At 43.3% G+C, this 17462-nt stretch overlaps 1 protein-coding gene across 1 annotated transcript; it reads right to left on the bottom strand.

The window, feature by feature from the left end:
- Positions 1–626: 626 nt before the first annotated feature.
- On the bottom strand, positions 627–16631 carry kcnh4a (potassium voltage-gated channel, subfamily H (eag-related), member 4a). Its single transcript, XM_068578236.1, has 16 exons — positions 16368–16631; positions 11573–11806; positions 11203–11334; positions 10969–11093; positions 10243–10495; positions 9316–9473; positions 7797–8004; positions 7295–7489; positions 7006–7205; positions 4762–5011; positions 4464–4678; positions 4251–4289; positions 3080–3444; positions 2908–2987; positions 2560–2636; positions 627–2359 (listed from the first exon to the last, which is right to left on the bottom strand). The coding sequence occupies exons 1-16, from the start codon at positions 16441–16443 to the stop codon at positions 1373–1375; spliced, it is 3594 nt and encodes a 1197-aa protein (XP_068434337.1). The 5' UTR covers positions 16444–16631; the 3' UTR covers positions 627–1372.
- Positions 16632–17462: the final 831 nt, after the last annotated feature.

Genomic DNA, 17462 nt, shown 5'->3' with positions numbered 1-17462 from the left:
GTGGTACTCACCATTGCGATAAGAAGTATGCATGTAACAGTCTCCATGACTGTTTCTTCCTTAAAGTAATTTAAAAAGAAATGTTGTATCACAATCATGCTAACTATATTAAAATAAAATGTGGCAATGGCTACAGTGGGACTCTCGTCTTGCGAGTGTTTTTGAAGGTGGAAATAAAAAATATAGAAAACATATAATCAAAATAACTCTCTAATACAAATATGTAATATAAAATAGTTTGATTTGTATCTATCAACTGTGCAGTTGTACTCTTTTCTGTATGTAAGACTTTTATTTAAGTTTCAAGGTGAACAACTTGATGAGTATTGCTGTGCGGGATGAAACGTCTTCCTTTTGTAGTAACCAGCCGTCACCACACAGTGGCGCTGCACCCCCGTACTCATAACAAGGTACACTGAATTGGTATTTGTGATGGGCAGTGAAAATGTATGCAGAAAACCTCACTTGTACTAATGCTTTTTAGTGTACATGATAGCTTGCTTTTATAAATATCCAAATAATCTTGTGTTGAATGCCAGAGAGGGAAAGAGAGTGATGCATGTTTTGTCATATATAAAACAGGAATACAAAATAATTTTAAAAATGCTTTATTCTGTTGTGGCAGTGAAGTTTCAGCAGCTGTTTTGGGCATTTGGACAGGGAACATTAATCAATGGAAGTCTTTAAAGTTGATTAAAGGTGATTTAAATGAATGAAAACTATGACATTGTGCTTAGAGTTTGGAGTTTTTGTGATGAGCTTCAAGTTTTCAGAATTGAGCAGTTGCGGGTTGAAGAGCCTGCTAAGCCTTCTCTGCTGCCTTAAACAGAATCACAAAGTTATAGCTAAATAACGCTATATTTAATCAGCTGTTAAACTAAACAGCTTGTGTAAATCCACAGCCTGCCACTTGAGTGCATTTTTCAGCGGGTGTGGAGAAAAACTGCAAAACAGATTCTTTTCCAAGGAATGTCCCCACAGACACGTTTTTAATGCAAATTAAACTGCAAATATATAAAAATTGCAATACTTCCATGGGCCATAGGCCCCATCACCAATGTGTTACTTCCTTCAGCGACTGACCTGTGAAGGTACAATTAGGTCATCATCATAAAACATTATTAAACAGCTTTGTTGAATAGCCTACTTGATTCTTATTGATAAGTTACTGGACTATATGGTCTGTTATTTCTTTTAAATCAATATGTTGTTTCAATTTATGGATTTCTCTAATATCTGTGTAATGAGCAGGTTAATATACAGTGAGCGGGTGATTTGATTGACCTGCTCGGCCTGTCACGGTTTAATTCACAATAATGACCGGCTCGCTGTGCATTATCCCTTATCATTTCACAACAAGACACCGAAGTCTTCAGTGTGGGTTTTGCATTCCTTCCACATCAAAGCGAGGTGATTGAACTTCTGCAATTGGAGTACTGCTGCTTGTATCCTGAGATTCAAGACTTTCTGTCCTCTCTTGATACAGAGAAGCTCTACAGTCTCTATCTGTCACCTGGCTCAGCAGCGAACACGCACCGTCCCGTGTGTGCCTTGGGCTGGATCCTACAGGGTCATTTGGCCTGGAGGCATTGATAGAGCCCTGTTGGCTCTGGTTGTGTCCCATGCATGTTGAAGTGTGGACTACTGGAGGGGCGAGTGGGTTAAAGGTTGTGCGATACTGCGGCTGGCCAGAGTAGGGGATGGAGGAATGGATGGGTGTCTGGGAGCTTGTCTGATTATGTGTGAGATCAGAGTTGGTTTGAACACTCAGAGATGGATGAGAGCAGCCAGAATTTACCGGGGAACACAGAGGGTGAGAGTTGCTCATGGTGGGAACAGAGGCATTGTACGGCACATGTGGGCCTTGATAAATCCCTCGGAAGCTGCTGAAGGCAGAACCGAGGTTCAGGAGGGATGCCCCTCCCCGGGCATGCGAGTGGGTCATGTAGGGAGAGTTTGGAGTTGTTCTCGAGGTTTCAAAGGGGCCACACTGGCTCTGTAACCTCTGGGCTGCGGCCCCTTCTCGCTCAGAGCAGCACAGGTGTAAACAGGACGACGCAGGGCTTAAGGAGTGCTGCAAGGTGGGACTTCTGCCCTGGTTGGGCATCCCACTGCAGCCCCACACATTTCTGGCTGGATGGCTAATTGCTTCATGATGGAGGTGCAGACCCGTGGCAATATTTAAAGGGACATTGGGCTGCCAGTTGCTGGAAGTAGACACACTGGGACTGGGAACCATGTTTATGCCATAGGAGGGGACGGAAGAGGTATGGAGCATGGCCATATGAGATTGTAGGAAATGCATTATGTCATGGAGCTCCTTGGCCAGGTTGGATAATTCTTGGTTCAAGTTGCTCACCTGAGACAAAACAATCAAAGTTGGCCGTGTTATTTTTCTATTAAGCATTTTATGTAACTCCAAAGCGACAAAAATGTATGAGTACATTTATTTATAGGAATTCAAACATCATATAGTATACCTATAACACTATTTTGTAAACCAATCAGTTGAATTTCCCATTTTCATACTAATGCGTTGGGTCTCATATTGTCCCATACCTCCTTGTTCAGTTTGCTGATGTTCTGTCTCACTTCCTCTGTCTCCAGAAGCAGGTTCGCACTCACCTGGAACCGGTCTGAAAAGGGATGAAAAATAAATTAATACAATACAGCTTATCTGAGATAACCCTCTATAAGGACTACTTTATATCATATTAGAAGCTTACATGAGTTGGATAATAGATGTTGAATATAACAAATAAAATGAGTTAAAATCTGATATTTCTCAATATTTATTTGATCATATATAATGTCAAGTTAAGGGTTTTGTGTTTTTATTTCATATTTTTGCTGCCCCAATCCCATATATTTCATATTTCGTCCACTGTGCAGCCCGAGAGACTTTACCTGTTACATTAGTCTTCGTCTCGCTCTGCTCCACGTTAAATTGAAACGTGTGACCATTGTCCTCAATTCCATCCACGACCCTAGCAGAGACACAAATCAGTGTTACATGACTGTAAACAGATGCAAACTGATGCCTGAGTCATGTTTGGGTGAAGCCGGATGAACTGAATACCTGGGGCTCAGGTCCAATGGACTAACACAAGACAAGGATGGCATGAGTAGATTGGCAGGCCGGTGGGTGAAGTCTGGGTTACCGGTAAGACTGGGCAAAGGAGAAGGTGAGAGCTCCTGATTGGTGAACGTCTGAGGGGCGTGGCCTCGACAGCCCTGAACAGGTGCCCGACAGATGTGGAGCGCGTTGATGTGGCGGAGCTCGTCTCCTAACAGGGTGCTGAGGCAGGGCTGGTGAACAGGGTTGCCGATTCCTTGTAACAGAGGCACTCTCCTCTGCTGGGAGTGTCTCATGTCTTCTCCACGCGCGGCATCTTCATCTGCCTCCACAATATAAGATAGTTTATGGTCCATAGCAGCACGACCCTGAGGAGACGATGGATGGGAATTAGACGTTTTCTCTCATTTGTGGTCATGAGTTGAAGCTGCATGTCTTACATATTGTGTTTGTTTGTTTGCTTTAACAATATACCCATAATATCAGTGTACAAGGATTTAACAGTAGCATCCAATTAATTGTAATAAATTCCACCATGAGGCCAAATAAAATAACACATATTTGCATGGACAGAGTGCAAAATCAAAATGTAAAAGCACAGCCTTCTCCTCTGCAAGAGACTAGAAACCCAATGTATAAAACAGATACAGCCTTGCATTGTCAGTGACCTTTAATGTACTTTTTGTCAGCATACAAGATTAAGTTTCTGTCTTTTGGAGGCAAATAACACGTTGTGTACGCATAAACTAATGTAGCAAAGCCTTCTTTGCCTCTTATTAATTTAAACCTGTTGTCTTATTTATTCTTACAGTGTCATACGGTGTATTTGACGCCCCTCTTGCAGAATCCTTAATTTGTCCACTTAATTGTAACTTAAAGCTTAACATCTTGATTAATTGATCTCATGTATTCCATGAGCCGTTTCCATCACTCTACTGAACAGCATCCATCTTTATCCTAGCTATGTCTATACATTCAGCCAGTTACTGTGCTATTTTATTTTATTTTATTTTTTTTACCACATTTAAAACAACAGTTTCAAGTTTTCAGTAAAGCACATTCATGTATGATGTACACATCATCAACACAGGTTGTGCGTATGTATCTGTAACGGATTGCCAGATGTAACAAGCAGATGAAGGCTGAAGTAATTACCTCAGCGAGGCACACATACCTGAGGCCGCCTGGAAGACCATGGACACTTCGTTACTCCCTGGAGATATGCAAATCAAAATTACCAAGGTATTACACACGCATTTTATATTCAGTGGCAAAGTATGCAAGTTGTGGTTAATGAGCAGGAGCAGGGACATAAAACACTGGTACACTGGAGTTTATGTCTGTCTCTGCATTTTCTACTCTTTAAATGTGATAGCAAAGGCCTTACACCAGATTCACTGCCCTCTCTCAGGTTGTAGGTGAGGTTGTGATGGATGTCAGAGCTGAACCGGCTGCCGTACTCCGGGTACAGCCCGAGGACCTCCCGCAAAGCTCGAACACTGATGTACTGCAAGTCGCAGTAGGTCAGCGCCTTCACGTCTGCATTGGTCTTTATCACCTGGTCCCGTTCCGGGAGATCCGCCCCAATAAGGTCACCTTTGCCTGTCCAAATGGATTGTCAATTGAAACAATCTGAAAGGTGCAGAGGAAATGAGACACTTGTTGGACACTTGGTGCACACTGACCCAGGATGGCCAGGACCATGCCATCTTTCAGAACCTCCAGGGAGCCCGAGCAGACAAAGTAGTTGGCTTGTAGTGCATCTCCGTGGCGTATGAGGTATTCCCCAGGAGCACAGAAAGAGGTCTTGATGTGCAGCGAGAGGGAACGCAGACACCCTCTGCTGGCTTGCTCGAACACAGGCAGCTGCAGGATGTCTTTGTTCAGATGCATGGCGATGTCAGCTCGCAGTTCATCTGGGAAGTCATGCAGCAGCTAAGAAAGGGGACAGGACATTTCTGGGATGCATTTACTACATTTCTTCAGGACTTACAACATGTCGTCATCTCTTCTGTTTTTATTAATGTGCTTTCATACATTGCTGGCTTTTACACAAATCTATCACAGACATTCATAAAAAGAATAAATCTGCACTTTGCACACTCGTAAAAGCAACAAACTGCGTAGTACATTTTAAAATGTGTTTTATTTAATTGTTTTTTCAAACAGTGTAAGGCTCTGTAGTTCTACTTTGGGAAACCTTTATTATAACACTGAATCGAATGAGTCCATTAAATGTGTCACTAGCTGATTTAAACACACTAACTGCTTGTCTACACTGGCCAGGATAGCGAAAGCAGCACGTCAGCAAGATAACAACCATCACAGTAGCACGACGACGGTACAGGGCCCACGAGGGGAGAGGAAATAACATTTACAGGGGGAGAAAAAAACTAACAAACAAGTTTGACTTTGTGTTGGTCGGATGGGGCAATAGCTGAGTTTTGTGTCGCCTGGGGTAGTCGGGTAAGGCCTTGGAAAAGCCGCACCTTCGTTGCCCGTGGAGCTTTAACACAGCAGCAGCTATAGGATCCTCAGTATCACTGGATCTGTGCAAGTATTCTGTATTAAACAGCACACATAGCCTATCACACTTTCTTTGCAGTTGTCTGTAAATTGGAAAATGTATAGTTTAAGCCTAATACAACGGAAAACATGAATGGAAGACATGTGTTGTAGACAAGGTGCATGAATGAGCACCTAGCTCTGCAGCTTTATGCTGACTTTAGTCGCTTTTAGCTCGTAGTTTTAGTCCTTTAGTCCACACATCAACTGTATGATTGAATCTCAAGGTCAGCTGTGGTCGTTTTTTGCATTAAGCAAGCTGAACACTTAAGATATAATCAAGAGGTTTTAAGAAGCAAACCGGAGCCACTGTAAAAAGCATGCGACTGCAGTGGGATACTCATGTTGCTGTTTCAGGAGGCTCTCTCTGGACCCGTAAAGTGGACGTTCTGGAAAAGATGTACTAGAAACTGCATCAATGATTGTAATACTCCTGCTCAATGGTCGGCCCCCCCCAAAACAGAAAAACGGATTGTGGTTTGAAAGGTTGATGCACTCACATGATGTGCCAAGCTGCTCAGTAAAAACAGACACGGAGCGTTAAAGCCAGCATGTTCTCAGTGGCTCTGTCTGTTACCTTCAACAGCGAATTAATTATGTACAGATGGCGGCTGTGAGGGTGTTAATGAGTAGTCTCTCTGTTTCAACCACGACTCTATAATTACAAGGAGCTTCTCCTCGATCGGTTCTGGCATCGTTACTGAAGTTGTATTTCACGAGCATTATGGGACCAAGTACTGAACCAGAATCAGCATTTGTTCAGTTTTCACGAAATCAAGCGCCCATCATCACTTTCCCTGTTTGATTTTTGTTACTTTTCAAAAAATATACAAACAAAATGGAATGAGACACCAGAGAATTTGAGGGTGACCCACAATTTAAGGATGACGTTTTCTGAATCTACAATCTAACACCCACACAAAATGTCATTTTTCTTCATGAAGAAGGCATGCAGCCCACACATTCAACACCTCACGTACTGTTCAGTTCACGCACTTTAAAGCTACTACAAGGAACTCTTATTTCGTGTTGATTTTGGCGGCCCTTGTGGACAAAAACAGTAGTGGAGGTAGCGACAAGGAAGACAGATCTGTGTCTGTCTGCACTGAGGGAATATCTGTTGAACTTGCACGATTTCGACTGATTTCACCCGGAGGCACCGTTGACAAGCATTAAGCATGACTTAATAGAAAAAGCCGATCCTCTCGCTGACGGTCTCGTTTACTTATGTACATCATATCCATGCACCAGTAGTATGAGACTGTTTCATAACAGTTCCTCACAGTAACTTTCATCTTATTAGGGGTTTTAATGTTTAAAGGTTTCACAGGCAAATGGTTGCTTACTTGTGGTTCTTCACCCACCTCATTGGCGTTGATGCCATTGTTAACAGACCAGGTGGCCTGAAAGTACTCCAGCATCCTCTGCTTCAGCAGCTGAGGCAGCCGATGCACACGGATGAAGTCCTTGAGATCCTTCATTCGGGTGTGGTAGAGAGAGCGCCGCGAGTACATGCGCTGGATGATGGCTGTCACGTTGCCGAAGACCACTGCGTGCATCAGGGCTGCAGGCGGGGGAGGTATGCAACGGTGTCTTATTCTCACAGCATTCATTCATAATTATTTTCTGTTCTGTGATCACAAGAAAACTCACCGCCCATGAGCATAATGCAGATGGAGAAGATTTTCTCGGCATCTGTGTTGGCACACACGTTGCCAAAACCGACGCTGGTGAGGCTACTGAGGGTGAAGTAGAGAGAGGCGATGTAGGCGCTGGGGATGGAGGGGCCCCCCATGGTGCGGTTGATGTAGGGGGTCTCCAGACGCTTTCCCAGCTCCTGAAGCCAGCCTGGTGGAAGAGGTCAGATGATGGTTGTGTAAGATTAATGTGATCTGCGTCAATGGAGGACCCTTTCTCCTGTGATAGGTGATACAATGGGTGATATAATACAATGATATAACACACTACCAGTGATATAATGGAATTAGTCTGTGACATGAACTTCCTCCGTGCTGAGAGGAGACAAGAGGTTGAAATGATGCTGAGGCGTTCGGACATTCAGGCATGGCTGGAGATGTGCTGAGCAGAGCTTAATGAGCAAGGAAGAACATGATACTCTGGATTTAGTGGCGTCACACACCCACAACGTGCTCACCTATGTCCCAGGTAACGGGGTCAATGCTTTCTATCTCCTTGCGTCCGATGACGTACCAGACACAAGCCATCCAGTGAGCCAGCAGAGCAAACACAGACATGAGCAGGGTCAGGACCACAGCGCTGTACTGCGAGTAGCGATCCAGTTTCTGTAACAGGCGCAGCAGACGCAGCAGACGAACGGTCTTCAACAAGTGCACCAGCGAGGTCTGAGGGAAGAGAGAGGAGCAAAACATACACGCTGGATCATTTTGTATCCGTTTCTTTTGTTGTATCACTTCTTTGAATCAGAGTTGGGGAAAAGGCGTGCGGTTCTTGCTTCTGGGGCGTAGGTTGCAAAATCTGCTGTTCTTTCTGCTTCCAGTCACAGTGACGTCTACACAGTGCTACATCAGCTTTGGCAACATAGACTGTCTACACAAAGTGTGTGAAGACACCATGACATCACCTTTTTGGTTTGCGGACAGCAATTTTAAAGCCGCACATTTTTGGCATTTTGGCCTTCCCTATCTTGGATTTTTTACGACCAGAAGTCCCACGAGAGAACACTTCCTTGTTCTCTTCGCTTGTCATTCAAACTGTATTACATTTCCGACTGCAAAACTGGCATTTTTAAATATGTGTGCAGAGGACAGGGAGGCTGCTCGACGCTGCAGCAGCAGTGGGAAGGATATCCAGTCGCTGGCAGAGACCCTCTAATGTCATCGGGGGCAGTTTAGTCATTATTGCGTCCTGGTTCATGGGCACAGCAGGTCAGCATAGCACACACAGGATGCTTTATTTCCAAAGTGGACTACATTTACCATCAACACAAATAGAACATCTACTTAAAAGGTGGCAATTATTCCCACTAATACCTATTTCTACATGTTTCTTTTGTCCACCTTTGTTCCATTAGATGTATTTATAAGCAAAACCTGTGACCCATCCTCTATTCACTTCTAACCTTCATTCAGTAGTCCCTTTTGTCAAGTGCTCGCTCTGAATTTAATGTTACAATAAGCAGGAAAGTTTTTAATAAAACCCAGGCTGTGCTTAGAGTCAAGGTTACTTGTATAAAACCTTTACATAAGACAGATAGGCATGAAAAAAGATATGAAAGAACATAAAAAAGACACATAAATAGGCTTTTGTAAGGATATAAATCAAATAAAATAGAAGATAAAGATACATTGACAAGATAAAAAGTGTAACTTTATAAAATGCAGCGTCAAACCGAAAAGTTTAAAGTCCGATAGAGAGATGTCTTTGTGAGTCAGCTGAGGCCTGCAGCAAAGTAAGACTAATGCATGAGAAGTACTAGTGTTTATCTGCCGGATGAAACGGAGGCGAGCAGACAAACGACAATGCTCAGTGAAGTGGTTGAATGCTGAGGGATAATCATCTCCAGTCCAGCGCTCTGAGGGGACGACACGACTAAAACATTGGTGGTTATTGTCCTGGAGTTCGTGCACCTAAAGAGAGGGAAGGCTACAACCTTGAGGCATATTGTACTTTGAGATAATGTGAAGCAATCTCACCACGGTGATGTTGAAAGCATAGAGAAGGTCAAAGGGCAGCGCTGCGATCAGATCCACGAAGAACCAAGTGGTGCAGTAATGGAGGTAGATGGAGCGGGCGTCGTACACCACCTGACCTGACTGACTCACGTACGTGGTGCGGAAATTCAAGATGATATCTGAAAAGGAGAGATGCAATGGAGATGGTTCACAAAACAGAAAGAAAACTTAGAAAACATGAAATCCTTTAGCTCTCCAAGATTGCCAAAATTGGCAGTTTGGGACTGAAGCCAAGGTACATAGAAAATAACTCAAGTTCAGAATAAGAATCAGAACCATTCATATGTTTAAGCAATAAACACAGTGTGAAAAGAAATAGCAGCATTTAAATGTCCAATATATTATCAAATTAAAGTAAAGCGCACAGACAGTTAACAGCACTACAGACAAATGAAATGTAAGTGTATTTAAAAGTTGGTTGATTCATAATACTCATAAGTCGTATATTAAATAATAAATGTACTTTCACAAAGACAAAACAGCGGCACGTGACACCAGGTGAGCTCATTGTGTCCCACGACAAACTTGTTGAGAGACTGAAAGTCACAGTCTCATGACAGATGTGCTTTCACACTTCGTTTGGTGGAAAAGTGGAACGAAGTGAGAGAAATCTAATTATGATGCGTAACCTGGGGCAACAGAGACACCGTGCGTGGGCGAGGAAAGGTAGGCGCCATCGCCAGGGAAACGGCTGCGGCTGCACACAGAAATACGGTTGTTTCTTAATAATCCAAACTGAACATTGTTGTCTCTCCGTGATTCTCCTCAACAGAAAGGTCAGCAATCAGTGCAGAAGACGCTATTTAAAATACTTAATCATGGACTAAATATAGACTCCTTTCTGGAGAAAGAGTTGACTGCAAACACACAGACGGGAATACGTCGTACCGAGGATGAAGAGCATCTCCACCACGATGTCGCTGCCCATGGTGCTGCGGCTGACCAGCGAGTGGTAGTCGCCGCCCGGGTCGTGGCCGACGAAGCAGATGTCGTACGGCACGGCGACCGCCACGTAGAAGGTCGCCAGGAGGATCAGCCAGTCCCACAGGGCCTTGGAGATGCTGTAGTGAAGCAGGATGAAACGGGACTTCTTCACAGCCGCCACCTTGTACTCGGGCAGAGACGGCTTCTGAAACACACTCTGAAAGACAGGTGGCATGTGAACAACAACAACAACAACAACAACAACAACCATCCTCACAGGAAATTGAAGTGTGTAAAAACAAAATGGAAGGTGTGAGACTTTTCCTCCTGGTGCTGTGAGTGGACACAGTTAGAGAGAAACTAACTTCAATTTCTTCAAATCTTGTCTTATACTTGCAGCATCCACCTTCAACCCTGATGTGTAATGAATTCTTTTGGCTCAATGAAAGCAAACTAATTAGCTTAGCATAAAAACACTCCTGACGATCATCATCCACCTCCTTCATCATCTCCATAACCTTTTGAATACGTTTCGAATAGACTTGGTTGGTTTCACGGTGGTTTAAAGGGAGCACACGCTTGTATTCTAATAGCCAAACATCACTCATAGTGAATGATGAAATATTGAGACTCACAATGCATTCATAAAGTGTGTGTGATGATCTTAACGATCCAGGGGTTTACTCTCACATCGGTCAGTTTTCTCTTGCCCCGCTTGGTGAACAGGTTGGTCAGGTGGTGCAGGAGAGTCCTCCCCCTCTCTCGAGCTTGGGAGAAGTGCGAACGATTGGTTTTCCTTCTCTGGTGAGCGGCCTCTGACACACAAAATCCAGACATGCTTTACGTTGTGTAAATGAAGGCGACAGCATGACATTTTGACGCTGAAATCAAAACAATTGGACAGTTCAAAGAGCCGGGCCTCACCTTCTGCTGGGCTGACGAGAGGGCTTTTCCCGTATGGTTCACTCACGTCTTTAAAGGACAAGAGGAACAGCACCACCTCACCTTTCTCGTTTTTAATTGGCACGATATTCAGGAGGCACCGAAATGGATTTCCTGAGGATATTAAACAAGGTAATCAGCTCTGAGATTACCCAACAATACAGCAAGACCGCTCTAAATTAATAGATTTACATCAACGGAAAAAAAAAAAAAAAAGGCCAGGCGATGGGTTGAATTCAGGACGTTATCACTAATTCTTAACGTCCAATGCGTTTCAGGTGTAAAAACAATCTTAAAACATGTGTGTGGGCCAGACCAACTTCTGCGTGGACATGTGCGTAGGGCTCCTCACCGTTCTTGCGATAGAAGCAGACTTCCCCCTGGTACTCCTGCTGGCCCTCCAGAGCCTTGTCTGCCTGCTGGATAACGCTCTCGTTGGTCTCGGCCCCGTGGAGGAAGCTGCACGTGCAATTTGTTTGCATCACTTCAGTCCGTGCGAAGCCGGTCAGCTCGCAAAACCCATCAGAGCAGTACACAATGGGGTAGCCATGGCGACCCTGAGCATTTCCAAGTAGGAAGTTGCTATCTGCAAGGAGAAATGAAGGCGGGCGGTAAAGCTACTGTGTGACCTTGAGGAATACAAAAACAAAATGGCCGACAGAGCAACAGGCAATGTTTTGTGCTTTTCTAACGGCACAACATTCTCGTTCATAACTTCCTCTCCATACTGCGCTCCAGATTTGTCCTGTTTGTTGTTGCACCAGCAAAAAAAACCTTTTTCTTTTTCTGAGTCATCCTGTCTGCCTTCAGCTTAGAGCCCTGATAGATTTGAGTGTATATCAGAGACGGCTTTGAAGTAAGCTAGTGGTGTGTATTCAGTCTGTATATGCAGGGCTCCAGCTGGATCCATGGGGGACGAGTGCCTCAGTGAGGCTTTGGACCCAAATTAGCATGTGGAGCGTGTTTTCATCCAGCTACTGGTTGTGCAATGTAGTTTACCAACACACACACACACACACACACAGGCACACACACACACTATCTTTTAAAAAAATCCATCTATCCATTTTCTGACGCTTGTCTGGGGCCTCGTCACGGTGGCAGCAGGTGAAGCGAGATAACAGGCTACAGACGTCCCTCAACGTTTTCCAGATGTTAGCTCATTTCTGCAGCTGGATCTGGGGAGAGTCCGAGGTCTCCGGCCAGTTGGACGTGACCCGAAAAACTCCAAAGGAGGCGACCCCGGCAGCATCCTGATGATATCTACGCCAGAACAAGTGTCTTGTTCATTCAGGGGAAGCAATTCACTCCCACACTGTTTTTTTGTGCGTTGGTTCAACTTCAGTTTGTGGTGCTGTTGAATTGTATTGGTTGTTTTAATCATTTTATCAATTTATACCGATGAGTGAGGGTTAAATAACTGGGACGCTTGGATGTATTAATGCATCACAAATGTCATCCTCCAAAATGGCTATGAAGTTGAGACAACACCTCTCTAAAACTAAAGTTGAACATTTGAAACTTTTATAACTCTGCCGAGAAGCACAGTTAAACTCAAACTTAAATATTCAGTTATTACATAACAGTACATCACAAGAGAGAGAATATTTCTGTGTGAGATGCTTTCATGCCTGAGCAATATGGGTTGATAAGACAAGCTTTTCAATTCAGACAATGCAGTCTGTGGTTCAGAGAGATACTTGAAAGTGAAAGCCTTGTTTGAAAACAATATATTGTTGCTGGAACTGCTGGAACATTGAAGAGTCATTTTCGGGCAGGGAGTAGGTGGTGAAGCTGAAGAAAAGGATAATGAAATGCACAAATCACTGAATTCTCTCTACAAGGTGCTGTATGTCTCATAAAACACAGGCCCATACTAAAGAGTTTCTTCACATTAATCTAGTAGGAGAGCTGTGACGGGTGGTTTTCAGAAGGTCACGCACGATGTCATAGTTAATGCACTATAAGAACTATGAATGTACAAGCACTGAGTGATTTACGAGTCTTCTGTCCATGGACAACAGACAAAAGAGAGCTTTTTGGAGCATGTTGTATGAGTAATCTCCTACTTGACAAGCTGTTATCTGCTAAGAAAATGATTCAGAGTTTGTGAATAAAGTAGCCGAGCTAATTTAATACACTCTTTATAAACTACAGAGTCATTTGAAGGAATACATTATATGGGTTTTGCACTGAGAGATTCATTGCACGAGAAAAAAAGCGAAATCTCGCAACCATTCATTGACGAATGCATGTCTGCTTACACTCGTCTGCATATAACCCTGAAGATCCCTTCAGTATTTAAACAGATGGAGTGAGTCCACTGAATGGTGTCTTCTTTCATGTATTTGTTCAGTTGCTCTATGAATGCAAGATGATTCAAATTCAAACATCTCTGTTGGACTATGCTGCAAAACACTATAGTTATGCTATAGCTGCAGAGACAACACTGACCACCTGCGGGGCACCAGAGACACTTTTAAAGAGAATCATGTTTTCAGTGCTCCCTAAAGTGAGGAGACTAAACAAATACAGATAATAACTTTATCATGTGCAGCTGATCCATTTGCTTTATTGTTTTTAAAACCAAAAAGGAATTGAGGAGATGCTAAGTGTTAGTTGCAGAGGGAAAGACGTGCATTTAGTGGTGCGTGGACGTCTCACAAGAAATAAAGAAATAAATTAGGATCTTTCCAAGCTCATGTTGCCATAGCAACCTGTCTCGAGAAAAATAAAACATATGGCAATGCTGCAATTTGCATCGTCGGGGTTAGTGAGTCTGTGCCCTCTGAAACACAGATGGAGCTAAAAAAAAACCGATCTGAAACTGTTTCTGATTCACACGCAACATGTTTAACGGATATTTGCTGAAGTGCTTATACAATGAGAACGAGTGAGGAATTACCAAGATATGAAATGAATACAATATAAAAACTCTTTCAATTGAAACAGATTTTTGTCTCAACTGTAATCTTCCCGAGCAAAGCTGCATCTTGGTCGGATCCCTTACAGCCAGTTGTCGGGTCTCGTCTCTCCGCTTTCCTCTCTTTCCTCCCTCAGCCTGTTTCTATGACTTCACATAGTTCAAGAGAGCACTGATAGCCGTCAGCACCAGACAATAGTTTATCTGTGAAACTTACACATTGTTCTCTGGTTTAGATAAGCAGTGCATGTTGTGAAGCCTTATAATACAAAATGAATTGTACTTCATTGCTACAGCTTCACTTCCACTTGGCATTCATCGAATTGATTCACTTCTTTACAGATGAAGTGCATTCACTCAAACACAAGGATTCCCACTGCTAATTATCCAGGACGGCACTTATAAGGAGGAGAAGGAGGTCATTATGACTCCTACTTAAGGCGATTAGCAGAAGAGACTAGGAGAGATTTTAAAAAAAAAGAAAAAAAAGAAAAGCGATACAGCTTTCTATGGCTGGTATTGCACTATTATATACATATCAGTGAAACAATTTAGGATGCAGATATTCTTAAGTACATTATCACAAGTGTCCATGTAAACTGCTAAGTATTAAGTATTTTTTCTGCTTTTAAAGAGGTTGACCGAGCAAGGCCGATGGTATTCAATTGGCTCCTGGCGGCAGCATAATTTCTTTTCATTAATCTCTCTGTAAACATCAGGGCCAAGTGAATAGCACCTCCATTTCCCTGAAGCCAGCCTCCTTTCACATTCACACTGTGAATGTTTTTATTATTTCTTCAGTAGTTTCTTTAGAGTTATAAGAGTTGAAATAGTTGGCCCCTTGTCTCTAAAAGAGAAAGACAGAAAGACTTTCATATGAACCGAGACCGATTCAAGGCAGTTCTTCAGATTTAATAGTGCTCTGCTTTGAGGCCATGTTTTGTCAGTTGGCCCTTTCACCTCCCACTCAGTTACTTGGTCAATCCGCCCTCTTTGCACATGTGAAACAGAGGTATTGAGAAAATATCTGCAGCGCTAATGTGCGTGAATGCAGGTCTATGTGTGCGTGTGAGTGTGTGTATGGATGTGTGTGTGTGTATGTGTGAAAGCCAGGGCGAGACAATGTGAAGAAGGGTTGGACGTTTCTGTTGAGTGTGTGACAGAGATAGTGCCGTTGCACTGAATTTGTGATTTGAATTTTTTCTGCATAGGAAACTAACATTGCTGTCTGAGTGGCAACACAAGAGCAATGTGCAGGTATTAAAACTCCAGTCAAGTCAAGTTGTTCATGCATCATCTTGAATATTTTTGACACAATAACTGTAAAAACTATTTAAAAAAGAAAATAAGAAAAGAAAAAAATGTGAGTACATTGTTTTGAGAGTTTTGCGTCCTCAGTTCTAAAATGTCTTGTGGAAGTATTTCATGTTTTTCAGTTTTCAGTATTAGCATTTAGTGTATTTTTTTTTTTATTGCTGCTCAATAATAACGTGATAAATAAGTTCAACCATCTGAGAACTTGAAGACATTAAAAGAATACTATTTGTTTGGTGGTTTCACATGATGACAGGCAAAAGCTCTCCGGCCTTTAATAATGCTGTTGAAGGATTCATTTCACATTTCTTTGTTTGTCTTCAAGAAAAGTCCTTCCTGAAAAATGTGTGGATTATGAAACATCCTAATTAGCCGTTTCGTGGCTCAACAAGTGGCTCTTCAGCTCCAATACATCGTTCTAGACGGCGCTGTCCGTCTCCATTTCCTGCCCTGCTTTACTGTCGCCACTTACAAACTCATAATTGGATCTCACTACCGTTGGACACATTTGTCGACAGCAGCGTTTTTCAGTGCCAGTCCCGATCCTAAACTAGGTTACAAAAACGCCGAAGGCTAAACTCCTAAAAGCCTAACTGGTAGAGTTGGAACGTCAAAACTGAGAGGAATCTATTCGCTGGCATCACAATTTTAATTTCATCATGAGAATAAAAAGTTTAGAACACATTGACTGCAGTATCGACGTGAATAATGGTGATACAGTACGCCCAGACAACAAAGATGTACACAACAAAAGCACTGAAAGTCTTGCGTCTCCCACAAATAACAATTCAACTGAAAAGCTTTAAAAAAATGCCCATAGGTGCACTCATAAAGTCACTCATACTTACATCAGGTGTTGCAGGGACAACTGTAGAGTATTAGTGAGATCTTTTCTACAAAATGTACTTACGAGTGCCATCAAAGTGCTTTGCGATGGTGTCCAGGAAGGTGTTTTGAGGAGCGAGGAGGCCCTTCATCACAGGCATCTTGTACTCGAGTAGGAGAACGCTGCAGACTCTCACACAGCGGTTTCCAGCAGCTCGTCAACATTCCCTCAAGGAGGACCTGAAAGGAAACCACGCCGCCTCTCCCTGGGCTCGCTGCTGACTTCTATATGTTGTCAAGCTGAAACTACTGACTTCAGCTGAAAAGAGCGTGGAAGTGTCGTGGCTCCCCGAAGCTCCTCTCTCAGTCTTGAGTCAGGAGCGTTCAGGTTTTTTCGTTGTGCATCCCTCTCAGCACCACTCCAGTATCACAGCGAAGCCTCGGCGCCTCTTTAGTCAGTCTAACTCCACTCACCATGTTCCTGACATCTCCGAGTCCCCTGCCTCTCTCTCTCCCTCTCTCTCTCTCTCTCTCTCTCTCTCTCTCCCTCTCTCTATCTCTCCCTCTCTCTATCTCTCCCCCGCCCTCTGTCTCTCATACAAAAGCCTGAGCCATCCCCCTTTACGCACACAGTGAATTTATTAGCTATCGCTCTCGTCTTCTCTCCCTTTCCCATGCACAACTTGTGTCCTCCTTCATGTACTCATCGCTCCCCAGAGAAGTTATCATCACTTATAAGAAACGGCTCTGTTGCTCCGGCTGCTCGCTTCAAAATCATTATTCTGTGGAGGAGTGACTGTATATATATATATATATTCTATGGACATGTGAGGTCAGGTTGACTGAAGAGCACTCAATGATGATTCACTGTCTGGCTCAATGACACAACAATCCATCTGCTGCCACGCAGGATGTCTGTCAGCAGCATGCTGCGAGTATCACCATATCCAGCCTACATTTTCTTCACTACCTATAGTGTACACAAACAAACACCCCCCCACACACACACAGTCGCTGTAACACACAGAGTATACCTACACACACACACACACACACACACACACATACACACATAGACACACACACACACACACATTCCCACTGATTGTATTTCTAAATAACAACAAGCGCCGGTTCTTTGTCTAGCATCTGTGCCAATTACCGCTGTCCTAGCTCTCAA

Source organism: Clinocottus analis, unplaced genomic scaffold, assembly GCF_023055335.1.
Source record: "Clinocottus analis isolate CAN_PGR_092001 unplaced genomic scaffold, fCliAna1.0.p SCAF_16, whole genome shotgun sequence".
NCBI classification, from domain to species: domain Eukaryota; kingdom Metazoa; phylum Chordata; class Actinopteri; order Perciformes; family Cottidae; genus Clinocottus; species Clinocottus analis.
This window is presented reverse-complemented; position numbering and strand designations above follow the sequence as displayed.

What these genes read in the sequence shown, in the direction of transcription:
- kcnh4a (XM_068578236.1), bottom strand. Translation starts at nt 16,443, where the DNA reads ATGCCTGTGATGAAGGGCCTCCTCGCTCCTCAAAACACCTTCCTGGAC. An exon ending in TCTCGTCAGCCCAGCAGAAG is followed by an intron (nt 11,094 to 11,202) that starts GTGAGGCCCGGC and finishes TTTGTGTGTCAG; the next exon opens with AGGCCGCTCACCAGAGAAGG. An exon ending in CATGGTCCTGGCCATCCTGG is followed by an intron (nt 4,679 to 4,761) that starts GTCAGTGTGCAC and finishes CCATTTGGACAG; the next exon opens with GCAAAGGTGACCTTATTGGG.